Consider the following 27,240-nt stretch of genomic DNA (forward strand, 5'->3'; position numbering starts at 1 on the left):
TCTTTTCTGCGCTCTGATCTTCCTGGCGCTTCCGGGCTGCTCCGTCTCCGTCTCCACCTCGGGTTCTCCGCCATCCATCGCGGCCTGGATCATTTCTCGCTCGCCCTGCTTTATTTCCGCATCCAAGTAATGGTCTTTATAACGGATCAAGTACAGTCGCGATGAAGTGCAGAGGATCGAACAGATCTCAACGAAAGCGTGTGCTGACGAGACTCTAAGACGTGCACCGTTTCATTGTTTTCGCTCCGTGGTCCGTCTCAACCTCTTTGCTTAGGAGACGCTTTGCAGGTGGAACGGATCGGTACTGACAACCACACGTGCGTTTTCTGTTTGCGTCATCACAACATTTTCGGCCACGTATTGTTTTCTTGATAAAGGTATTTCGGCCGAAACCCAAAAATGCCCCCACAGCCATTTTCGGCCAGAAAATTCCGGTGGCGAATATTCGGTGCATCCCTAATGTGTATATATATGTATGTGTATGTGTATATATATGTATATATATGTATGTGTATGTATGTGTATGTGTATATATGTTATATATGTGTGTGTATGTATGTATGTATGTGTATGTGTGTAAGTATGTGGGTGTATATATATATATATATATATATATATATATATATATATATATATGTATATATATGTATATATATGTATATATGTATATATGTATATATGTATATATATATGTATATATATATATATGTATGTATATATGTATATATATATATGTATATATGTATATGTATATGTATGTATGTGTGTGTATATATAAAATATAATATCCTAAATTCCTACATATTATTAGCAAATAAAAATCAACTTATTTGTGAAAAAAAAACCCACGTTGATAGGCTGACTGGCCTATGGATAAGGTAGTTACTAAGGTAGCCATCCACAGATACAGTTAATCCTATCTATTCACTGTTCCACATGTATGTTTAAGGAGTCCTTGGCTTAAATGTTGAAGACCCCTGCTTTACACAAATGGCTGACTGCAAACGTCCTTTATCGTAGCAGGAATCCAAACCTCTAATAGCCGGGACACACCAACCAGTTGGCCGACTGTCGACAGAAAAGCCAGTCGAAATGATCAGTCGGGTCCCCGAGGTCCAAAAAACTGCCTCGGAACACACTGAGGTGACACAGACTGGAGAAACGGAATACGTCTTCATAGCAGCAGGCGGCGCTACTCTGTATTGTTGCCCAAGAAATGAAAACCGGCAGCTGATTGGACGAACGCGTCACATAGGTTTGTTTTCTCCGGAAATTCAAAGCCAGACTGTCATGGCGGCTCGTTCAGAATACGATCTCATATTGTACTAAAATAGTTCACTGAAACATGTTTCTGAAAAATTTTAAGCAAGAAATAGGCCATGCAGCTGCTAAATCTGTCCTAATTTCAGCTCAACAAAGGTCAGTTTAAAAGATTTTCGTCTGATTTTGAGAGACTCTAGTCACGCTCATTCTGCTCACCATTTCCGGGTGAGTCCCGACTGCCCTGCCTCCGACTGAACATGTCAGGTCGGCCAAAATGAACGCCGACAGCCCTCCAGACTGACTATGGCACGGGACACACCGAACAGACTCGAGGCACTGACCTCGCCAGACTGTCCAATGGACGATTTTCGGCCCTGTGTGTCCCGGCCTTAAAGGCAGCTCTCCTTGTCCTCTCGCGCCATCGTTCCGTGGCTTTCAAATGGAGTTCCAAACGAGCTGGATTTTTGACTAATTTTGCCAGTGACAAAACCCGCATTTTGCGTACTCGGCACGCATATCTAAAATATCTGACCCATGTTATTTATTAGCCTATAATTGTGTCTCTGTCAGGCTTCAATCTCTGCTATTTTTTTGTAGTTGCTTTAGGCCCATTTAAAGTTGCTTTATGAGTAAATCATTACTTAAACTACTTAATTTCCCTTCAGTAATCAGAAGAAGGCTACATGTTAACCTGGTCTGACTCTCATCTTTAACACAGAAGTACTTAGGCATATCTAAGCTCTAGATATTAGCTCTCTCTGCCTCCTGTTGGTTAGACAAACAAATATATGGGCACAAAATATTGGACAGGATATAAGAAAACATTTGTATAGTAGTTTCACTACGCGTACAGCCGTTCATCCACTCCTCTACACAGTAATAATAATTTATTGTAATCTAGAAGGTAGTGATGAGCCAAACAATGTATTTTCAGGTGGAAGAAGTTTCCATGGGCTATGCCTCCTGTACAACGTTTGTTTTCAATTCAATGTTAGGAGTGATAGCAGTAATTGTATAACATTTATGGTCTACTTGTATATGGTTATGGAGTAACTAATAAATCTTCCATCTTCGTCCGCTTACTAATAAGTAACTAATAAATCTTGATTGGTGAAATTATATTATGTAGTATGTTAAGTATCTCATAGGTTTCTCATTGGTGATTGGCGGTGGGCTGTCGGTGATTGGTGCGCGTGCGCGCGGGGGGTGGGGGGGGGCGGGGGTGTACCCATAAAATTTCTTCAAGGTTGGCAGGTCTGAGTTAGCTCTGCGTGGAGCCTGCACAGAACCATAAATCCCGAATTAGCTTGGTGCACTCCTTCCCATCAGGTACCTTGACACATGCTTAAAGTGATGGTTCGGAGTAATTTACCCTAGGGTCCTTTGCACCATGACCTCGAGCCAAACAATCCTTCAGAAGCTTACTCCGTCTAACATTGGGCGTAGCAGAGTAGCGTTAGCCGCTGAGTAGCTTAGCGGGGCTAGTGGACTCACGTTTGTATCTCTTAAATGACCCCACTAATAATAACGCCCGAAATGATACCAAAGGTCTACACTACTATATATAGGTTATGCTCTCATAAAACGATGGATTGGAAAGTTTGTAAGTACACCAGAAGTTTATGAACACTTGCCTGCTCTCTTCTGCTCTCTGTTGCTGTTGCTGCTGCTGCTGCTACCTACAGTTAGACGAGTGCTTAGGGCCGTCTATAAATTACTACACCGAGAAGAGATACAACAAAAATATGTATTAATTTAATGATTAAATAAGGTAATGTCTCCAAACTTACCTCAATTATTACTTGTCTCCTGCTAGTTATATTACAGCACTTACTTTAAAAAATAAGTTAAATTAAAAAATATTTTTGTTGCATCTCTTTTCGGTGTTGTAATTTGTAGATGTCCCTAAGCACTCGTCTCACAGCAGCAACAACAACAGCAGAGAGCAGAAGCCAGCAGGCAAGTGTTATTTACATAAGCTTCTGGTGTACTTACAAACTTTCCAATCCATCGTTTTATGAGTGCATAACCTATATATACTAGTGTAGACCTTTGGTATCATTTCGGGCATTATTAGTGGGGTCATTTAAGAGATACAAACGTGGGTCCATTAGCCCCGCGCTAAGCTATTCAGCGGCTAACGCTACTCTACGCTAACTCGCCCAATGTTAGACCCAGGTGAAAAAAGCTTCTGGGGGGGTGTTTGGCTCGAGGTCATGGTGCAAAGGACCCTAGGGTGAATTACTCCGAACCATCACTTTAACAGTGCTTATTTTGGCTACAGGACAATGTTATCTACAGTATGACCTGATTTTAAGAATATGATATTTTGGTGATAATGGACTCGTACTATATGTGATGTATGAAATGTAATCCAGTATATCCCGTCTTTAAGTCTGTTTTGCACTTTTCTCTCAGGACCAGACCGAGAGGAACCGTTTCTCAGTGTACTGGAAGCAGGTCGGGCCCATTGTGTTTGGCTCCTTCTGCCTTTTTATCTTTGACATGTGTGAGAGGTGAGACCTAGTTTTTTTTCCTTTCTTCTTCACTATTTAGAACAAGAGGCTTGTTTTAAAGATGTTTGCAACACAAGTAATCTTTTTTTATTTTTTTTTATTTCTATTTTTATGCTTCATATCCACATGCTGCATGTATTCTTTGCTTTTTGTAACGCAATGTTGTGACACACTCGGAGGAGGAAACAAAGCAATGTGTTTTTTGTTTTGTTTTGTGCCACCAGAGGGGTCCAGCTGACAAACCCCTTCTACAGCATCTGGGCGTCTGATGTAGGAACGGAGCTTGCTGTATCCTCTTTTTTAAACTGTGTTTGACAACTGTATCAGCAAAATATCACTCTCTTGCAAACAGCTTGTCTGACACGTATGAAGCTAAAAAAAAAAAAAAAACAACCTCAAGAGTGTAAATGGCCAAATCATGCTTTTCAGTTTAGTATTAGTTCAATCTTTTGCTGTTGGAACAAGTGCATGTCTTTACCAATACTTTACCAAAAAGTTACCATGACTCAATGCCCTTCTTCCTGTTCCTGCAGTACACGTATGAGAAGTTCTTCTAGTTGGCCTTTAGCATGAACTAGAAAACGGATCTCTAGACTAATGAGATGAGAAATAATTCAGTAATGCCATATGTGAAAGCATTTCCCAGGGTCTCGGGATGATGTGTTTATGTGGTGTACCTACCTGTTTGTTGGCTTTGCTTGCTGAGCAATGCAAGATTAATCAGCACACTTTCTCAGAAACGGCTGCCAACACCCTGCTTCTTGCATTCTTTTCTCCCCTCTTTCCTGCTTTTCCTTTTTGAGTCACATCAAAATGAAAACCGTAGGGCTGGGACGATTTAAGCTTTTGTCCCGATTCGATTATTTCACGATACACAGCTGCCGATTCGATTTGTATTGCGACTTGTATTTATTGCGATTCTAGAAGTATTGCGATTCGACAATATTCATTGAGTATTGTGATTTTCTTTTCCTTCTTCGGCAAAAACAAAAGTTGAGTAATACACTTGTAGAGACGATATATCATGAGACATTTCTAAAAAGTAATTGTTTTCTAAGAAGGATGCACATCACAGGTCAGTCAGCCGGTCTGACATTTATTTCATTTGTAAAGAACAACATAACATTTTCTGCATTTTCTGCTTTCGGTCTGTTTTGCTGGAAACTGATATGATGATGTAGTCGCCGTCGGAGGTAGCGTATAAACAGAAAATATTAAGGTGAATCATTGGTTAAGAAAATAAATAGAAAATATAGATTCTATCGAGGAAAAAAATCGATTTTAAAAATCCTCAACCCCTAGAAAACCATGCTTAGTATTCATTACATTATTACATTACATGTCATTTAGCTGACGCTTTTATCCAAAGCGACTTACAATTAAGTGCTTTCATCTGTGAAGGTTCAAACTCTAGACAAGTAGTAAGTGCAAGTACATTAGCTTTAAATAAGCAAAGCTTACAGACATATGAAAGTGCAGGTTCAAGAATTTTTTTTAATACATTTTTTTTATCCGAGGTGTAGTCGGAAGAGATGTGTAGGCTTTCGGCCATCCTGATGTCGATAGGGAGCTCGTTCCACCATTTGGGAGCCAGGACAGTGAACAGTCGGGATTGTGTTGAGTGATTAGTTCTCCCTCGCTGTGAGTGGGCAGCAAGCAGTTTGGCTGATGCAGAGCGAAGTGGACGGGTTGGGGCATATGGTTTGACCATGTTCTGTATGTAAGCTGGGGCTGATCCGTTCGTGGCCCTGTATGTAAGTACTAGTGTCTTGAAGCGGATGCAGGCAGCAACTGGTAACCAGTGAAGAGAGCGGAGGAGCGGTGTAGTGTGAGAGAACTTGGGGAGGTTGAAGACAAGCCGAGCTGCTGCGTTCTGAATGAGCTGCAGGGGTCGTATGGCACATGCCAATCAGGAGGGAATTTCAGTATTCTAGACGTGAGATGACTGGAGCCTGAACCAGAACCTGAGCAGCCTTCTGCGTTCGAAGGGGACGTATCCTTCTGAGGTTATGCAGCATGTATCTACACGATCGGATAGTTGCAGCAATGTTGGCAGTGAAGGAGAGTTGGTCGTCAAGGGTCACAGCCAGGTTTCTAGCAGTCTGGGTGGGGACTATCACAGAGTTGTCAATTGTTACACTCAGGTCTTGGGTAGGAGAGCCCTTCCCTGGAAGGAAAAGGAGCTCAGTCTTGTCGAGGTTGAGTTTCAGATGGTGTGTGTGGACATCCAAGAAGAGATGTCAGTCAGACAGGCCGAGATACGTGCTGCTACTTGAGTTTCAGACTCGGGAAAGGAGAGAATTAGTTGGTGTACAGAGAAAAGAGGAGGGGACCCAGGACTGATCCCTGTGGAACCCCAGTTTTGAGTGGGCAAAGTTCTGAGCTAGATCCTCTCCAAGTTACCCGGTAGGTTCGGTCTGCCAGGTAAGATGTGAGCAATTACAGCACAGAGCCTGAGACACCCAGATTCTGGAGTGTTAAAATGAGGATCTGTTGGTTCACTGTGTCAAAGGCAGCAGATAGGTCCTGAAGGATGATGACGAAAGAGAGAGAGGTTTTTCTAGCGATGTGAAATTGCTCAGTGACAGCAAGGAGGGCAGTTTCTGTCGGGTGACCAGCCTTGAAGCCAGACTGGAGGGGATCAAGAAGGTTGTTCTGGTGGAGATAGGTAGAGAGTTGATTATAAATGGCACGCTCAAGAGTTTTAGATAGAAATGGAAGAAGGGAGATAGTTATTTACATCAGAGGAGTCGAGTGTTGGTTTTTTGAGTAGTGGGGTCCCTCTTGCCTCTTTGAGGGCATCGGGGAAACAGCCAGTTGACAAGGAGATGTTAATTAGTTGGGTGAGGAAAGGAAGGAGGTCAGGAGCAATGGACTGGAGAAGGGATAGGATCCAGGGGGCAGGTGGTTGGGCGGGCAGAGGTAATCAAAGTAAGAATTTGATTTGGAGATAGAGGGGTGAAAGAGGAAAGGGTACTGGATGTGACGGATGGTAAGGTGATTTCAGGAGGTGTGGTGGAGAATGAAGAGCGTCTCCGTTTTACAAAGTAGTCGACAAAGTGGGCTGTTAGGAGGGAGGAGATGGACTGGGGGAATCTAGGAGGTTAGAGAAGATGGAAAGAAGTTTTTTGGGGTTCGAGAAAGAGGATTCTATTTTGGTTTGATAAAAAGAGCTTTTTGATGCAGAAATAGAGGCAGCGAAGGAGGAAAGAAGAGACTGATAGGTAAGCAGATCATCTGGGTGTTTAGATTTCTGCCATTTCCTTTCCGCTGCACGTATAGTTGATCTTTCAGCACGCACTGAGTCAGATAACCACAGCGCTGGGGAGGACTTGAAGTAAGAGGGCAGAGAGAGTCGAGAGAGGACTTTCAGCGGTCCTTTTTAAATGTGACTCCCTCCTCACTGATCTCTGCTACCCTGCCGCTGCTTAACTCACTGCCGCTGGCAACCCTTTGCCCACCCCCACCCAGCCTCCACCTTCCTAGTTCAGAGTCCTAACGTGACTCGCAGTTTAAAATAGTTTTCAATAAAATGGTTAAATCTATGATGAGTGTTGTTAACTGAATCGCTCAATGGTGTTTTAAGCCCCCAACGTCGACTTCAAGGTGCCTAACCCTAACCATTGCCTAATCCTAGTGGCTACCAGGCAGCGCTGCCTGGAAGGTGACATTTTTTTTTTTTTTTTTAAGGATGGTGTTATTTGGTTATTTCCTTGACTGGTGTTTCCTCAGATGGCATTCATAATTGTGGCAGGGATCTGTGCCTGTCTTTACTTCCTCTTCCTCTGCTTCATGGTTTTTCAAGTCTTTCGCAACATCAGCGGTAAGAGGACGTCCCTGCCCGCCATGTCCAAGGCCAGGCGGCTGCACTATGAGGTGTGTCTTCATCCCGTGTTTGCATTATCACCAATACAAAAAAACATGACAATACAAAAGGATTTCTCTTCTACATCGAGTAGGTTTGTGATGAACTGTTTTTTGCACTAACTCTTCCACTTTATCGTCCTTTAGGGTCTGATTTTCAGGTTCAAGTTCCTCATGCTGGTCACTTTGACCTGTGCTGCCATGACTGTCATCTTCTTCATCATCAGTCAGGTGAGCGCAGTAATGTTCTGAAATCAGACATAATGCTGTCCACAGGACTACTTAGATGCTGATTGTTGTTTTTTCACATTTATTTTACAGTGACCAGGGCTACACGATATGAGGAAAATATGCGATAGCGTTGAGTATCGCGATGACGAGAATACTTGCGATACAAACAGATATTCAAGTCTACTCAGTACTGCTAAAAAAGTGAAAAAACATTTTTTTTCCAACATTGAATTCAACATAAAAGGCAACAGAAAAAAGAAAAGAAAAACAGTCACATTTTAAAGTGTAGTTTTCTTTTTATACTCTCCTTCAACCAACTCAAAAAATCTCTTAAAGTGTCTTTCGCGATATGTCGCAGCCTTTCACGCTGTTTATTGCGCCAGTTGATATTTTGATGACGATTAAAAAATGATATACTGTGCAGCCCTAACAGTGACTATCAAAGCTATTTTACCACTGTCCCAAACAATCCCAACACTCCACCCTGTAAACCGTAACCCAAATGGTATGCTTTTGTCATTTGTCTGTATCCAGGTGAATGAGGGCCACTGGCACTGGGGAGAGCACACGGTGCAGGTGAACAGCGCCTTCTTCACCGGCATCTACGGCATGTGGAACCTGTACGTCTTCGCCATCATGTTCCTCTATGCGCCGTCTCACAAGCGTTACGGAGACGAGCAGTCGAGTGGTCAGTGCATCACTGGTAAGTACACGTTTCTGCTAACTTTTGAGAGAGAGAGAGCCTTTTTCACAGGAGTATTATTAGTATCCTTAACATGTTATAGCAGTTAAGCCCTGGTTGTAAGCTAGACAAAGAATTTAATATACTAGAAAATATGTCAGGGATAATGTAGAGCCAGCTGGCCATTTTTAGAACCCTGACAGGGTGGTGTTGGTTATTACACGACTACTCATACAGAGGTTACCCTCTGGTGACGTCCCGGTCGGGATGGTTAACTTTTACTTAGCAACGGTCTGTTATACTTAGCAACGGCCCGTTATCCTTAGCAACGGCCCGTTATCCTTAGCAACGGCCCGTTATACTTAGCAACGGTCTGTTAGCAAATGGTCTGTTATACTTAGCAACGGTCTGTTATACTTAGCAACGGTCTGTTATACTTAGCAATGGTCTGTTATACTTAGCAACGGTCTGTTAGCAAACGGTCTGTTATACAGAAATGGCAGACCACAGAATGCCGTGATTGACCAATCAGAATCAAGTATTCAACCAAGCCGTGTGTGTAAAAAAACAATTTTTTTTTTTTCATGTGTAATTCCCATTTACTTGAACCTGTCTTCATGTTGTCATATATTGATTGAGTAGATGGGTCTGTTGGCACTTAAATTCAGTCCAGATTAATTGTTCCTTTTTCATTTCAAGTTCTGGGGTGACATCTTGAAAAATCTAGTAATAAATCTATTAGTGCTGTAATATGTAATATTACTAAATTATCTTGTCATTATATTAAAGTTATTGGATACTTTTCATTAGTGTCCCAGTAGCTCCCCTCATTCTGATGGGGAAGAAGTGTCTTTCCTCTGCTGTAAAGCAGGGGTTGGGAGGGGTGATTCAGAAGGACCCAGATTCCCAGGGGAAAGAAGGGTCTCTTTGGCCCAGAGGGTGATTCTAATGGACACCAGGCTTCCTTCCAGACGGAAAGGAAGAGAACAGAGGGGAGGGGAGGGGTGGCGAGCAGGGAGGTAATGAAAACCATCCATCCATCTCCTGACGTCAGGGACACGGGGAAAGCAAAAAGAGGGTTTGAAGTTCTGGAAGCTTTCCCTGAAGTGCAGGGGCACGTCTATCCAAGTTTCTGTCTCTGTGTTTGATTTATTTTATCAACTTGAGTTTCTTTTCTGTTTCGAATAAGCTCAAAGTATGTATTATGATGAAATTCAGCTAAACCAACGTGTTATGCAATGGATCATTGCCTGCAGTAATACGAGGAAATGTGCACAACGAGATCCCAAACAAAATGTATGCTGTTGAAATGTTTTGAATTCACGTAATGCTGCTGGCAGCGGTGGAAGAAGTAGCTTTTTCCCTTTCCTTTATTGTGTTATATATCTTTTTTGTGCACGTTATAGGTTTACAAAGTGAAAAAGCCCAAAGTCCACCCCAAAGGGACTTAGCATCTCCAACAGAAAACACTGTTCACCAACTGCTCCAAACAGCTCTATTGTAGTCCAGCCTTTACTTCAGAGACAGACGTGTGTCACTTTGTAACACACGTTATAATGCTCGCCTAGCTGCTAGCGTGGCACGCCCTCATACTCTGCTTCTGACTGGCTAGTAGTCCTTACCTAGCTACTGCACATGTGCGACTCCCAACAAAGATGGAACAGAAGTGAGATGTCTCACTCTGTAGCTAAAACAGAGAGCTCAACACACAGGGTGAAAAGAGGAGCTGCAGCAATGTGCAGTACAACAAATATATGGTGTTTTCTGAAAATTAAACCACGTAAACCTATTCTGGTACAATCCCTAAATACAATTATGAACCTGAAAATGAGCATAATATGAGCACTTTAAGTAAAAGTACTAATACCACACTGTAAAAAAATACTCTGTTACAAGTTAAAGTCCTGCATTGAAAATGTAACTTAAGTAAAAGTATGCAAGTATCCTCAGGAAAGTGTACTTAAAATATTAAAAGTACTCAATGTGGGGTTTTTTTTTTTTTTGTTTTTTTTTTTTTTTTTTTTTTTTTTTTTTTTTTTTTTTTTTTTTTTTTTTTTTTTTTTTTTTTTTTTTTTTTTTTTTTTTTTCTCTCTCTCTCTCTCTCTCTCTCTGGCAGGCTAAATTCTCTGTGTGGGCAAAGCAGAGAAAGGGGAGGTAACCTTTCTCCTTATGACCTCATAAGGAGAAGATTCCAGAACAGCCCATCTGACCTTTTATTTTCTCAAAGGCAGAGCAGGATACCCAGGGCTCGGTTTACACCTATCGCCATTTCTAGCTACTGGGGGACCATAGGCAGGCTGGGGGAACTCATATCAATGTTAAAAAAACCTCATAAAATGAAATTGTCATGCCATGGGACCTTTTTTAATTTGTAAAGTAACTAGTAACTAAAGCTGTCAGATGAATGTAGCAGAGTAAAAAGTACAAGATTTCTCTCTGAAATGTAGCGGAGTAGAAGCAGAAAGTGGCATGACAAGAAAAAGACTCAAGTAAAGTACAAGTACCTCCCATTTGTACTTAAGCGCAGTACTTGAGTAAATGTACTTAGTTAGATTCCACCGCTGGCACTTAGGTGATTTTGGTGTTGATGATGTGTCATGTTTACGTGTGCAGGAGATACCGGGGGAAACAGTGGAGAGGACATCCAGCTGACTACTACCATTACCCATGTGGATGGCCCCACTGAGATCTACAAGATGACTGGCAAAGAGGCCCAGGAGTAGATGTCCCACTGTTATTAAGACTCGCCTCTACTACCTACTGCTCCAACCATCCCCTCCCTCTTATATATGTAATTCTCTTCACATCCTCCAGCTCTAATACAGCATAAAACCCACCCAGCTTGCATGTAACCTACCAGTCCCACAGTTGTACTGTTCTCTTCCAGCATCAACCCCTCAGCTGTGTGACTTGTTTCATGCAACCGGGTTCCCGATCGTATCTCTAAAGACTGGAATATTATCAACACTCCTAACGGTCCTTTTCATTTCACGGTGGACATTTTTTTCTCTTCTTACATTTCATACTTTATGTAAACTATGATGTTTTTGTTAATGTTGCACAATGCTTTTGACACCAAAAGAAAGAGATTAGAGTGGTCAGAAGTTGCATTTGGCAGCCGTCAAGACTGTTTTTAAAATACAGTGTGGTTAAAATAAATCATTTCTAAAGACCTAGGCTTTTGACAAAGATGGGCAGCAAGATTTTGTGGATACATATTAGCTACTCGGTTTGATTTTCTGCTTAATTACCTGTTCTATTATCAGCTAAGGCCTTAGAGCCTGTCACAAATACATATTCTTCCATAGAAAGTAGATCACGTTTAGTACTGCTGCCAATCTTTGGTGGTGGAAACCTTTTTTTTTTTTTTTTTTAATATCATTGGGGTAATGTACAGACCTCATAGCCACTTTGGGAAATGCATACCGTATGTTCATTATGTTACAATGTAGATATCTATTTTTTATGAAGTGCTTTTTTTCAACTTCACAAAATATACGCATCAAGCTCTATCAATGTTTTTTGAAGTTGACTGTAGCCTATTATACATGGTTCTTAGTTTGTTTGCTTTTTATGCTAATTTAAATAAAATAACGTTTTACTTATTACCCTTGTGTATTGTCATAGTGTCTGCGCTGAATGTCCAAGTGTTTACTCCGAATGATTGAGCTTTATGTACAAGTCCTTATTAATTTGCCAGTAATTTTAAAGAAAAAAATGAAACCAAGGAATGGGATTGTCACTTTAATATCTCTCTAAGGAATTGAGTGTTTATTCTTGTACTCCCTAATTTACTCTAACTTCCAGTCCTCCATGCTAAACTAAATGTACTAAGCACAGTTGTTGCATATAGGGAGAGTGCGCCCCTGCATGGCTCATAGCAGAACACACCTGTGTTGACTTTCCTCATCAGTAAAGCTAGCTAATAACCGCTAGTGTGAGACAGGAAGTTGTGTTTTTTGTTTGTTTGTTGATTTAACTACATTCCGAATGAGGGATATCTGGGAGATAAAGAAAAGGTGGCAAGCTTTTAATACTGTTACTTATTAGTATTTCTTCTTTGGGAGACTTTGATTTGACTCTACAAAGTTTCAGAGGGAAATATTAACCCCACTGCATATATTTGACAAGTTCAAATACCAGCTGCATATTAGGCTTTTACCTTCAATATGAAATCAGCTCATACAGTGGAATACGCACAGTATTGCTGTTATTAGGTTAACAAAATCTCAGAAATGTGATCTTTTCAGGACCTTTGGCCTTGTTTCAGTTTTTTCTGAGTCATGACATAAAGCAGGATGTAGGTATCATAGTTCCTGTTGCTCACCATTATCAAATGATCAAGTCACTATGACTTTGTGTACTTAGTTCACACTTTATTCAGCCATAATAACACACTGTATAGTTGCAACATACCGGAGTCAAATTGTATGTAAAAGCACACATGGCCAATAAAACAGATTTTCTATTCTGATTAGTAGATTATTCAGGAATGTTCATTCACAGTTCCTTAATAGATGTATTGGTATACGACCAAATTATCTGGATTCAAGATACATAAAAGTTCATTTTAAACCCATGCATTTCCTCAGCCTCTGTGAAAGAAGAATAGTAGCCTACTTATTGTCTAGAAATATGAAGCCAATAATCTTTAATGCATCAATATGTTACAGGTTCATGCAAATTCAAAACACTATCAGTGGGAATTCTTTATCATTTGGGACTTTTTACCTACTTTAACTAACTATAAACTTAGATCATTTGCAGTGGGTCTTCTGCTTAGTATCACTTGCAGTTTTATAAACCTCCTCGGAGATTTTATTTTGAAAATCGTATCCGGAAGAAGTGTGTCAACGATAGCTAGCTTGACGCCTGGTGAACGTCCGCCAGTGTTTTCGGTTGGTCCGCCTCTCTCCTCCCGACCAGTTCGGCTGTTCTCGTCGCGGACCGTTCAAGTGGAGGAGGAAAAGGAAAGGAGAGGGGAGAGAGAGAGAGAGAGACTGGTCGCACTGGGAAGGAAAAAAAAGTAAACGAAATTAAATATTAACATCAACCGTCAGCGAAAAGTGAGAGCGGTACGAATCGGCAGCTTTATGAAGACGCCAGCGAGGTCCACGTAGAGCTGGTTGTCCCACAGTATATGGTGTAAACACATTAGCTAGCTAGTGTAGTTGTGACATTGCGCCGTGAGCGACACAGCGGAGGGAAAGGTCTCCTCCCAGTCTGTTGACGGATACAGTTTGGCTTCATTGACGGGAGACACGGCTAGACCTGACTGTAGGCTACACAACACAACACCGGCCAGGTAAGACTGTAATGTGTCGATAAACTAGCACATTAACAGCTGACATAGCTAATTGCGCTTTTTTTTTAGGCTACCCGAAGCAACAGTTGGTCTCACAGTCTGCTCTACTACGAGACATAACAGTGTTTACTGGCATTGCTGCCAGCTTTCACAGTCTTCATCCGTTTATGCAACACTTGGGTGGCAACACAGCGAATGTATAGCCTAACCTAACATGGTTTAATGTTCCTTATCTGGGACACCAGCAACAACAAAAAATACACACATACATGAGACTCATTGCTTCATGAATATAGTATTCAACAGGTGATAGCTTTAAGCTCAAGGTTTACTCAGCACAGCAGTGCTGTCTGGGGCCTTCTGCCCTGATTATTCCCTACAGGCCCCACCTACAGTGTTTGCCACATAATGACTTCTTTTGGAAAGCAAAATAGATTATTCCAGAGAAAGGAAAAGCACTTTTTTATAGACATAAAAACCAGCCACTTCCTTCACATTAGTCGATTACGCAATGGGTAATCGCTTCTGACATTTGCCATTGTAGTCCATGAACCAATTAGATTATGAACCTGGTGTAATGGTTGAAGTGGAGGCCACACACAGGGAAAGTGGCTGAGATGTTTACATGGGAGCATCGACAGCTCTGTCGGTGCTCCCCTGGCCATTAGGAGGGCAGAATACAGACCGGCCATTGATAAGGCCTACTCATTAGTACCCCATTCAACCACCATCAAAGCCTCCTCTCAACGCCCATCAACATGGTCACACCGCACACTGGAAGTGGATGCTGAGGATCACACACACACACACACACACACACACACACACACACACACACACACACACACACACCCTTGCCTTCATGCTGATGACAAGGGTTTGGTTTTTGGTGTGACATTATCGTTTTATTATGAAGCAGTGAACAGCCTCATGACATACATTAGGCAAAAGGGAAGCGGCTCAGAATTCAGATGAACATGCAGATATGAACACGTTTATGAGCAAAATCTGTCCGTGTCTTTCTCTATGAAAGCACCTACCGGTGCTCACTGCGTTACTATTTGACACATGAACGCGTGTCCATGCGCGTATGTATGACCCTACGTGCACTGGCAGAACTAGGAAAAGTAAAAGCAGGAATACGCTGTTGTTTTTATTAGAAATGGAGATGGTGACGCCCATGAACAGCTGCCTTGTCTAGTGCTGTCAGGTCTGGTCATGAGCCTGTCTGCTGCAATTCTTCGAAACAAAACACTAACCCCCCCGTGTTGGCAAAATCTGTACTCAAAAGAATTTTTTGTTTCCTTCCCCTCGTTTTGAATGGATGGCACGTCAGACTTCCTGAAATAATACTTATCGAGATGTGTGTTTGACGTAGAGGTAGAAATGTGACCTTTTGACTCAAAACTCCTTTTTGAAAACTCTCCAGCAGCTTTGGTGGCACGGGCTGCGTTTGGAGTTGGTCAGCCCCGATTGCTGGCAGGACTTAACGTGACGTGTGATGCATGTAAATTGATTAGTAACAGGAAGAGGGGGCTCGGTGGTCGAGCTGGAAACAATGTCTTGCTTAATGCAAGGATTAGATACAAAAAAAGAGGGCAGCGGGACTCCCTGTACAGTTTGAGATAGAGGGGAGGATGGATTTGAATCTCCTTCCTCTGTCTCCATATAGGATTGGGCACCGATAACCGGTTCCAGCTTTGGGAAAAAAAATAATTACTTTATTTTTATTTAGCCTGGGTAAACCCTGACGAACTTCCGGCAAATTTGAGATTTGCTCTGAAAGTCAGTCTGGCGAAGAGCCCATTCAAACCCATTTCTAATGTCCCCAAAATCCAGGCACCAATCACAACCGCTGAGGCGGGCTTTACACCAATCACAACCGTTGAGGCGGGCTTTACACCAATCACAACCGCTGAGGCGGGCTTTACACCAATCACAACCGTTGAGGCGGGCTTTACACCAATCACAACCGTTGAGGCGGGCTTTACACCAATCACAACCGTTGGGCGGGCTTTACACCAATCACAACCGTTGAGGCGGGCTTTACACCAATCACAACCGTTGAGGCGGGCTTTACACCAATCACTACAACTGGTGAGGCTTTACTAATCACAACCGTTGGGCGGGCTTTACCCCAATCACAACCGTTGAGGCGGGCTTTACACCAATCACAACCGCTGAGGCGGGCTTTACCCCAATCACAACCGTTGAGGCGGGCTTTACCCCAATCACAACCGTTGAGGCGGGCTTTACCCCAATCACAACCGTTGAGGCGGGCTTTATGCGTCGACGATAGCGCAGCGACGGCAAGCAGCTTTTTGTTTACATTCAACGTGAAGGCTACCGAAGCGCAGCGTCACCCTGATCTTTGGTCTGATTGGTTGAAGGACTATCCAATGCGCCCAGAGGCATTTGAGCGGCGTCCGTTGGTGACGCCCCTTTAGAAATGAACTGTCAATGAACCTTTCCCAGACCCACTCTCAGAAGGCTCTGGTGTCAACGAGGCTAATGTTTATTGGAATTGTTTTAAAAATTTGGTTTCGATTTCTAATCATCGGTTCCAAATTGTATATGCGTGTTGTGTTTCAGCCACAGAGCACAGTAAGTCTCTAGTCTATTTCGACTACGTCTCATTTTCCGGGATTGTTCAGGTGCCGCCGGAAGATCCGCCTGATGTCCCTTATTTTCGGCCGGATGTCCATCACCTTCCGCTTTCTTTGAGTCTGAATTTTAAACTCCGGTGGATTTATGAGCACTGCTCCTCAGATCTCTGCAGGGTAAATCCAGACAGCTATCTAGACTCTCTGTCTAATCGGAGTTTTCTGTTGCACGACTTTTGAACGAGCTCATTCCACCGAAACTAAGACTAAGTTTGTGATCAGTTTAAAGAAATGCCAAATAAACCAAAGCACGTTTTTCTCCCGTCCCGGAATGCTGTGTGGACTAGCCAGACCACCCTCCGCAGCCCTGTGGAGAGGGGTCTGGCAATGCAAGGCCCTCTAAAGTGTGGCTTTATTTTACATTGAAAAAGCCCGGTAAAACTGTAAAATCAATACAAAATGTCCCTCTTATCTGTGAAATAAGCATGTGACCCGTTTCAGCTCCACCGCTCAAAGAATCGGAATCGATAAGAACCGGAATAGAAAGGAAGAATCGGAATTGGAATCGGAATTGTTCGAATCAAAACGATTCCCAACCCTATATATGAATTTTAACTCTTTGTACAATGGAGGATGTGTTGGGATCATATGGGGTACATGCAAGCGGCGTGCATCTCCTCCGACACGGACGCAGAATGCCGCCTGACTTGATCGGCAGCTCTGCTGTCGACTGTTTGATGAACAGTTTGGTGCAGGAGGAAGACGTGGCGCTGGCTACTGTGTCAGCCAGGATCTGTTTCCTCTTTGAGCTGCCTGTGGATTCCCCCGCAGCTCTCTGATCGTACACACAGCTTGGTGAAGTAGGAGCTGGTGTGGACGAACGTGCCTGTGCACGCTCGCTTCAGCGTCTTTTAAAGTGAACTCACTACTTCCTTACGGAGTGCAAGGTAGTTTCCCTGACTGAGTGGCTCACATATTTTCTCAACATGTGAAACGAACGAACGCACACACACACACACACACACACACACACACACACACACACACACACACACACACACACACACACACACACACACACACACACACACACACACAGAGCCCTGTGAAGCTTGACTGAATGTTTTCTCTTTGACTTCAAGCCAGTCTATAACTGTTTTGAAATATACATTTATTTATATTCATCATCGAAAATTTGAGTTTAAGTTGGAAATTGGGCTGCAACTGATTATTTTCATTAACTTTATCTGTCAATTAAGTTTTTGTTGAAGATTTTTTTTTGATGAATTATTTCATCTACAAATCATCAGAAAACCCCAAACAATGCCTTCAATCGGCTTGTTTTGTTCGTGGTCATACTCCGATTCTAGTCAGAATCGTAGGAAGGAAGGCATCTTTCCGATCGACAAATGCCTTGATCGCGGTTCTCTGTTCCTCCTTTAAAATGTATGCACTGTCGATATCTTCTACAACCGACGCGATGGCAGCCATCTTTGTTGTAAACAAATTCAACCCGAGCGCTCTTTGGTGACGTGGTTGATTCCGTTGCTGTTGATTATCTGTCCGTCATCATAAAGCCCGCCCTGGCAATTTGATTGGTCCGAAACAGCTCTAGTTTCGAGCATAGTGAGCTCCACGACGGATCAAGTCCAGACCGAACTTCCCGACCTCAAATGTTGTGGGCGGGGCCAAGTTTGGCTGCCATCCAGGCTATGAAATGGGCCTTTTTTTCACAGAAACATTTTTGAGTAATCACAGTAGGAGAAGCACAGGCGTAAATAATAAAAGTTATGACGGTTGAAGTTTTTTGGCTGCTTCAGATTCAGGGTGCTGGTGTTGTGCATGCTGACTCACTGTCTCACAGTCAGCCCTTTTACTTGGATAGAAGAGCCATCGTTAATGTTTTTAGTAACAGCCTGGGCTTGTCCTGCTATGACAAGTCAAAATATCTGCTGTGAAAAAGGCCCATGGAGTAAAGCCAATCCTCCCATTTAAGAAGCTGGAACCTGGTTCGTTGCTAAGTTGCTTAACAACTATTTAGATAAATCACTGTATTAATTTATATTGGAAAAAAATCCAAACATTTGTTGGTTCCAGCCTGTCAAATGAGATGATTTTTGCGGGGGGTCATAGATAGTAAACTGTAGCCTGATGTGGTCATACTCCGATTCTAGTCAGAATATGAGTCTGACGCTGCTCCACTGGGCTGTGATTATGGGGGCGTGTTTCAACCGAACCAGGAAAGAAAATGCCTCTGCACTCAATTGGATAGACCTCCAACCAATCAGAGCAACGGGGTCAGACGCCACAAAGGCAGGCTTCGACCAAGGGGGGTAAGCCTCTCTTCAGAACTCAAACCTTCTATGGAGTCATTTTGATGCTACCAAACGCTCACACGCCGTTAGCATTCCATTGACTGCCATTCATTTTGACGTCACTTTGGCAGCGATTAACTTCACATCTGAAGCGTTTAAAGACTCTATTTGTCCATCGTTTATTTCTAAAGAAACATGACAATATATAAAAGGCTCCATTACCTTGTACCTCACGTTATGGCTCCGTAGCAGACGTCTTTGTAAAAATAGGCTAACGATTGTGTCATAACCACGCGACTTACTGTCGCATAGTAGAGGAATTACCATACAGTACGGGAGAAGCTTGCAGGCAGGTTTGACCTACATTAGCTGTTTAAGTTTAATTACTAATGTTAACTAGCATTTTAGTTAGCAATAATTAGCCTGTGCCCATGTTATCTCCTTACATATACCTACACTCTCCGTCTCTGTAAGATTGGGAATGATTGAGATTTCTCTTGGCACAGCTACCAGAAGACTTCACACTTTCAGACAGGTCGCTCACGTCACATTTACGTTGTCTCTCAGTTGGAGGCTGCGCAGTAACGCTCAGCGCTCACCGGAAAAGTGCTTCTAATAGCCTTCACTGGTCTCTGTCAGTACCCGATCCGTTCCACCGGCACGATCCGTTCTGCGCATGTGCAAGATGACACGTATGCCATGACGTAGGCGCAGATGATAATGCTGCGTTCATGCCACCTCGTCGGTGGCAGTCTGTCAGTACCCGATCCGTAATAACGCATGCGCAGAACGGATCGTGCAGGCAGAACGGACAGCTAGATTCAGTCTAAAATAACGTTAAGTCAAACATAATGGGGAAAGCAGGCTACAGCTAAATTACGACTTTACAGTAATAACAATAAAGACAAGTATTGAGTGATTGTATTTTAAATGAGCACAAGTAAAGTAGAACTGACGTAACAGCTGTTATATATGTTAACGTTTATTTTCAAGTTTTATTTTGAGGGTCTTTTAAAGTTTACATGCTGTCTCAGCTAGCGGTTAGCCGAATTAGCTGTTAGCTAAACTAACGTTAGCTTAACTGTGGAGGCTAATGGCAGACCGCTACAATCAGCTAGCGGTTAGCCAAATTAACCGTTAGCTAAACTAACGTTAGCTTCCCGGTGGAGGCTAACGGCAGACCGCTACAATCAGCTAGCGGTTGGCCAAATTAACCGTTAGCTTCCCGGTGGAGGCTAACGGCAGACCGCTATAATCACCTAGCGGTCCGCTGAATTAGCTATTGGCTAACTAATGTTAGCTGGAGGCTAGTGTGGGAACAGATTGGGTAGTGTCGTAAATCCTCGTACCACAGCGCATGCGTGAACATCTTGCGCATGCGCAGAACGGATCGTGCAGGTATAAGCGGTGCCGTTATTCCCATAGGTTATTCCGAGGTGGTGGTGGCATGAACGCAGCATTATCATCTGCGCCTACGTCATGGCATACGTGTCATCTTGCACATGCGCAGAATGGATCGTGCCGGTGGAACGGATCGGGTACTGACAGTCTCTGTCCATGTCTATGGCTTCGACGGAGCAGAAGCAGAGGCGGCAGTTTCCGTGTCGTGCGGATGGGTGTGGCAATGTGTATACTATACGTGATCGCGGTTCTCTGTTCCTCTATTCAAATGAATGCGCTGTCGATATCTTCTACAACAGACGCGATGGCAGCCATCTTTGTTGTGAACGAATTCAACCCGAGCGCTCTTTGGTGACGTGGTTGATTATGTTGCTGTTGATCATCTGTCCGTCATCGTATATAAAGCCCGCCCTGGCAATGTGATTGGTCCGAAACATCTCTGGCTCGAGCATAGCTGCTCCACAATGGATCAAGTCCAGACCGAACTTCCCGACCTGAAATGTTGTGGGCGGGGCCAAGTTCGGCTGGCATCCAAGGCTAAGTAAACTGGAAATGTACTTCTGTTGATCCCGCCCAGCCAAAAACAGACATAATTTTTTTATTATTATAGATAAACGTAACTACATGGCTCTGTAGTTGAGAGGCGTTGGAGTTGGTGTTTGTGGCGTGTGTGTGTGTGTGTGTGTGTGTGTGTGTGTGTGTGTGTGTGTGTGTGTGTGTGTGTGTGTGTGTGTGTGTGTGTGTGTGTGTGTGTGTGTGTGTGTGTGTGCACGCTCTGCATTGTGTGCGTTGGTAGTCACACGGCTTAGCCCACAGTGAATTCCACCGTACCCAGGAGCAGATGTACTGAGAGGACTAGTGACGCCCATCTATCGGTTGGTTTAGCAGCAGAATGACTTGCTTTCATGCTTGCTTACTAAATCTTTTCTTATTGGCTTTACAATAGACCAACTCGGCAACATATCTTCGCTCGTCAGGCAGAAACTTTACATAATTTGATTATTATTTTTTTTCTCCATAAATCAATGCTATTGTTCACTCTTAACATCTGTCTGTCGTGTCAGTGACGAGGTGATTTTGTCTGACTTCTTTTGAGAAAAATGGCTCAATAAAATGTTTTCAAATTAGCCTTTTTATTTAATTTCTCTTAAAAACCAACGGTAGACAAATGACTATCTGTTCTAAGCACAAAGGTGAGGAGAGATGGTAGATTTTTAACTGCCGGCTGCTTCAGGAAGTACAAGGCGCTGTTAGTGCTCATGTACTAATCAGGTTAACATCAAACTCAGAGGTACACTTACGCAAAGCCAAGCAGGAAGCGTTGTCACGGCAACCATCTCAGATAGGTAAGAGAGGTATAGGAAAGGACGGACCTTATTTCCCCTCATACCCGTAAATGGGTCAGGTGTTTTTGATTGAAACACACACGCACTGACTTCACTTCACAGTCTTACCCCCCAACCCCCGAACTTTCTTCTACCCACCTACTGTGCGATATTTAATATTTAATACTTTTGATAACACTGATAATTCTGTGCAATTTCATTACTGTGCAATATCATTATTTCACACTGTGTATCACACTGTATACAAACCGTATTTATCTTTCTATTTTTATCTATATAGCGTCTCAGAACTGTCAGCACACAGGTCCACTACGTGACCAACCCTATGGAGCGTACCACGTGGGTGCATATTTCGAGAGAGTGACAGTGTGAGTGAAGAACTAGATAGAGACAACAAAACGGAACGAATCAGAGAAGTGAAAGAAAAGTTGTGTCCTGTTCTCTTTTATTTATATATTTTATACTGTCCAACCAGTAAAACATGTCCTGTTCTCTTTTATTTATATATTTTATACTGTCCAACCAGTAAAACATGTCCTGTTCTCTTTTATTTATATATTTTATACTGTCCAACCAGTAAAACATGTCCTGTTCTCTTTTATTTATATATTTTATACTGTCCAACCAGTAAAACATGTCCTGTTCTCTTATATTTTTATATTTTATACTGTCCAACCAGTAAAACATGTCCTGTTCTGTAGACATGGTCCTTATTTATTTATTCATGTTGGACCAGTTCAATATGACTGTCAGTTGAAATTAACCTTGTGTTGTATTTGCTATGAATCTGTTTTGATGCGTTTTCCCATAACTTTTATGATTTTACATATGTTTTAAAATATCGAAATTAATATACAGTGGTGCTCATAAGTTTATGAACCCATGCTAAAGTTGAATAAAAAGAGGAATAAAAAAAATCATCTTTTGGAAATTGATCTTAATGCCTTAATTAAAAAAATTAGGAAAAATCCAACCTTTAAGGAGACCAATTTTCTTTGTGAACGAATAATGTATTGTAAATAAATAAATATATGTCCTTAAAAAAGATGTTTATTTTTAAAGGCCAGTTATTTCATGGGTCCAGGATACTATGCATCCTGTTAAAGTCCCCTTGGCCTTTGGAATTAAAATAGCCCCACATCATCACATACCCTTCACCATACCTAGAGATTGGCATGGGGTACTTTCCATAAGATCATCTCTCAATGCAAATCAAACCAACTATTAGGCTAACGTTAGCTTAACCTTACTGCAGTAGCTAAACTTATTAGAAATATTTTATTTTTAAGTGTGGGCTCAACCATTACTGGACAGAAATGTCTACAACCGGGAGCACGCACTGGGAGAGCGCAGTCACAGCCGTGTGTCTGTGTGTGTGTGTGTGTGTGTGTGTGTCTGTGTGTGTGTGTTCGATCTGTTACGTTAATGAAAGCCTAAAGCTCATAAACGGACTTTTAAATTGTTACTTTGTCAAGTACTTATTGTTTAAAAAAATAGATAAAAATGGACAACAAGCCTGGGTAAATTGGTTAAATTTAGCCTACTTTATAAAAATAAAGTTATCACCCCCTCGTAATGTTTACCTGCCCCCTTAGTCATTTTACCCTGGCGACGAGCCAGGGGTGGGGGTGGTGCGAGATCACCGAAGGCTCGCTACATCTGGTTGCTCCGACAGTGTTGTTGTCATTACTTAGAATAAAAAGAATTCCTCATGGGGAGACAGAAACTACGCACTATAGCTTTAAAATAGCTTCTTTTGTTTAAAACAAGCAGCCCAAAGCCAAACTTGTTCTATCAATATTATGAAGGACAGAAAAGCAGCAAATCCCCAAAATTTGGAGTCAATGAATGTTTAAAGTGCTCATATTATGCTCATTTTCAGGTTCATAATTGTATTTAGAGGTTGTACCAGCATAGGTTTACATGGTTACATTTTCCAAAAACACCATATTTTTGTCATACTGCACATTGCTGCAGCTCCTCTTTTCACCCTGTGTGTTGAGCTCTCTGTTTTAGCTACAGAGTGAGACATCTCACTTTTGTTCCATCTTTGTTGGGAGTCGCACATGCGCAGTAGCTAGGTAAGGACTACTAGCCAGTCAGAAGCAGAGTATGAGGGCGTGCCACGCTAGCAGCTAGGCGAGCATTATAACGTGTGTTACAAAGTGACGCACGTTTGTCTCTGAAGTAAAGGCTGGACTACAATAGAGCTGTTTGGAGCAGTTTGTGAACAGTGTTTTCTGTTGGAGATGGTGTCAGTCAGACTCCCTTTGACTGACACCAGCTCCTTTTTTATCATTCATATGCTGAGTGGAGGCTCTCCAGTTGTTATGATTGAGGATTTCTGTATTTTTTTCTTATCCTTAATGACAACCTTTTTTAAAATAGCCGTTGTGACGTGTTCACTGGCTTTTGCGGGCTAAAAAAAGATATCTAAAGGGACTGTAGTTGGCATTTATATAGCAGCAGACAAATATTTTCTTAAGATATAGTGGAGTAATGGCATCCTGAGCAGAGAATGAATCCAACTCCCTCGGTGTGTGTTGTAATCTGACCTTCTTCTTTGTTTAGATAGCCGGTCCGGCCATGAAAAAAACATGGCTAGTTTCACGAATTGGGGAACGGTGAGAGCCATGTGTATTTATTTTTTTGCTCCAGTTTTTTGACTACAGCCCCTTTTAAGCTATAACTCATGACAGCCTAGGGTCTGTTGGGACTTGCCGTCGCCTACCAAGCGCTGGGGGCCTGTGATAGCATGTTATGATCTGACACAGAAATCCAAAATGCCTCTCTAAAGGAAAACACGCTTTTGGAAGAATCTTTTTTTTTTTTTTTATGTTATCAGAGTCTAGAGTGAAACCTGAATGAGCAACAACGGCATTTTGAGTCTGTCTTTTATTTGTAGTTTTAGCACGTGAATTTCCTTTTTAATTGTTTTCGAATGAAGTAGTTGTTTTTTAAGCCGTGGAGCGATATTGAGCATTATACATGATTAATGATCCATCTTAGCTGCGTTTTATTTTATTATTATACCACAACGAGGGCTGGGCGATATGAAGATAAAACAGATATGATGATATTTTTAACCAAATACCTCAATATTGATTGTGATGATATTGTATGGTTGACTATTGGTGCTTTCACAAAATATTTACAGTTACATTTGAGATAAATAATCATCAGTAAACGATATGTAGATATAATGACTAAGTGGGTAAAGGCAAATAATAGAACAGCTAGAACAGTCTGGTGAGTTCAGAAAATGACATCACTCTACTGTAATGCAGCCTTTAAAACCAGGAAAAGACAACACTTGTGTCATATAACAATATCTAGCCTCATATATCGATACTGATAAAATATCGATATATTGCTCAGCCCTATTGACAGCTATCGACCAATCATATATCATGGTTTTTGTGACCTGTTTTGTAATACTGCAAAAAATAACTACATTTAACACATAACAAATGTAATTGTGCATGCATATTTAGAAAAAAATGATCGGTGTAAAAGAACTCCTTCCATTGCAGAATAGTAGCTTAAAACCAGCTCCACGATTGATTACAAACGCACAGGGACGTTTCAAGACTTCTTTTATTTTATTTATTTTTTTGGTTCAGGTTCAGAAGGCCTCAGTTTGCTGCCAACGCTGCACACGACTCTTTAGATTAGATTAGATTGGATTCAACTTTAGTGTCATTGTGCAGAGTACAAGTACAAAGACAACGAAATGCAGTTTGCGTCTAACCAGAAGTGCAAAAAAGCAGAAAAGTGCAATGTGATATACAAAGTATAGACAGGTGGAGCATAGACAGGACAAGAAATATATTGCAGTGTTAATTAAAGAGCAGAATAAATAGGGCTATGTAATATGAACAACATCTACAGATATGTGCAATGTAGTAGCAGTGATATTATACTATTAAGAATAATAATAGATATATGCAGTGTATTAGCAGAATATATAATAAGAAAAACTGAATAAATATGGATATTCTGAATGAACCATATAGACAGATATGTGCAGTATGAACATCTATGTGCAGTGTGGTAACATTATAAGAGTAATAAGAAAAAGTATATGTACAGGATGAATAGTATGAAGAGCAGTAGAATGGGGGAATGTATGTGAAGCATCCTCAACTGTGATTGGACGGAGAGCAGGAAGCAGATAAGGCAGGTGTGTTTAGAGTGTAAACTCTGTCCAAGGTTGAAGTTCCTCGTAGACACTGATCTGAGGTTAGATTTGCAAACTGTCAAGGTTAGTCAACGGGCTGAGAAGTTGACTGCTTGTGAGCATTCATGAACAACTTCAAAGGTGTGAAGTTTACAGGCAGATGAGTTGGTAATATAGCCTGATAATATAATACAATGTTTCACTATTTCACACAAATGTAAACAATAGGTAATGTAGTGTTTGGAGACAGTAGATGAAAGATGAATGTCTCCTATGAAAAGAGAAGAGTGAGTACATATAGATCAGTACTGTTGACAATAACATACTCCTATTTTTAAGCCTATTTTAACTTTTTTTTTATTATTATTATTATTATTATTATTATTTATTGTCATCTTCAACCTTCCAAATGCAGTGTCGTGTGTGTGTGTGTGTGTGTGTGTGTGTGTGTGTGTGGGGGGACAGACAGGAATGAAAAGGGAGAGCGAGTACATATATAGTGTGTAATACTGTACATCATTTGAAGCCAGCCCCTCGAGTAGTAGAGAGGAACAAAATGGGGCTCTATGTGATACGTTCTCAATATCGTCAGTGTGAAAACGCTGTTTGGTGTTTACATATTTTATGAATAATAAAAAGCTGTTTTTAACCAGGTTTAAGTAGAAGAAAGCAAACTACTAAATGCTGTTATATCACCACAATGGTTGGCACAGTCATAGAATAACACGGTAGCCTAGTTGCAGTATAAGGGCTGTGCAATGAATCCAACTTTGATTGGGCTTTCGGCTCCCAACGATCACAAAAACAGTGTAATTGAGAAGAACTATTATTTTGCACATTGCATTTTGGAAGTAAACTCTTATTTTGTCTTGTGTTCTGAATGTAAAAGGGTTCAATGGGGAAAAGTATTCAGTTCAATAAATGCAACACCTTTCCAAAAGTCAATGACTAATCATGTTAAATAATTGTGATTTCAGTATGGACCAAAATAATTGTGATTATGATTTCTTTTCATAATCAAGCTGCCCTAGTAGTTATCATCCACCAATCTGCAGTACCTTGTTTCTGCCACATGGCGGTGCCCTCTGACTGGCTATTAGTTAACACCATGGATGGTTAACACACACACGCACATGTGCATGCACGCACACACACAAACACACACACACACACACACACACACACACACACCATCTGTCACTGCCAGGTGGTCCAAACATACTGTAAGCTTTTTATTAAACGTGTCTATCACACTTAGTCTTTTCTGTTTATTCTTATGAGAGAGATAGAATGTGTGTGTGTGTGTGTGTGTGTGTGTGTGTGTGTGTGTGTGTGTGTGTGTGTGTGTGTGTGTGTGTGTGTGTGTGTGTGTGTGTGTGTGTGTGTGTGTGTGTGTGTGTGTGTGTGTGTGTGTGTTAGAGAGAGAAAGAGGCCTTTTCCTGCAGAGAGAGAGAGAGTGAGTTGTGTGTGTTACGCCTGCGCCGAGAGTCAGTTATTAGTCCTGTCGGACAGCTCACGTGTGTGTGTGTGTGTG

At 41.8% G+C, this 27,240-nt stretch overlaps 2 protein-coding genes across 5 annotated transcripts in view; both read left to right on the forward strand.

Moving 5' to 3' along the window:
- The window catches only part of wls (Wnt ligand secretion mediator), a 40,798-nt gene extending 28,634 nt beyond the window's left edge, over nt 1-12,164 (forward strand). For both annotated transcript variants that reach the window (XM_039815080.1, XM_039815081.1), the window contains exons 7-12: nt 3,682-3,779; nt 4,004-4,067; nt 7,512-7,655; nt 7,791-7,874; nt 8,409-8,577; nt 11,170-12,164. In XM_039815080.1, the coding sequence (XP_039671014.1) occupies nt 3,682-3,779; nt 4,004-4,067; nt 7,512-7,655; nt 7,791-7,874; nt 8,409-8,577; nt 11,170-11,279 (669 nt within the window). In that variant the 3' untranslated portion in view covers nt 11,280-12,164. The remainder of the gene's footprint in view (nt 1-3,681; nt 3,780-4,003; nt 4,068-7,511; nt 7,656-7,790; nt 7,875-8,408; nt 8,578-11,169) is intronic.
- Nucleotides 12,165-13,455: 1,291 nt separating this feature from the next.
- The window catches only part of gng12a (guanine nucleotide binding protein (G protein), gamma 12a), a 40,389-nt gene continuing 26,604 nt past the window's right edge, over nt 13,456-27,240 (forward strand). The window contains exons 1-2 of one of the 3 annotated variants that reach the window (XM_039815082.1): nt 13,456-13,861; nt 21,807-21,894. The gene's annotated coding sequence lies outside the window, so the exon portion shown is untranslated. The remainder of the gene's footprint in view (nt 13,862-21,806; nt 21,895-27,240) is intronic. The other 2 variants (XM_039815083.1, XM_039815084.1) reach the window with 2 other exon arrangements.

This window comes from Perca fluviatilis, chromosome 11, assembly GCF_010015445.1.
Source record: "Perca fluviatilis chromosome 11, GENO_Pfluv_1.0, whole genome shotgun sequence".
Classification (NCBI taxonomy): Eukaryota; Metazoa; Chordata; class Actinopteri; order Perciformes; family Percidae; genus Perca; species Perca fluviatilis.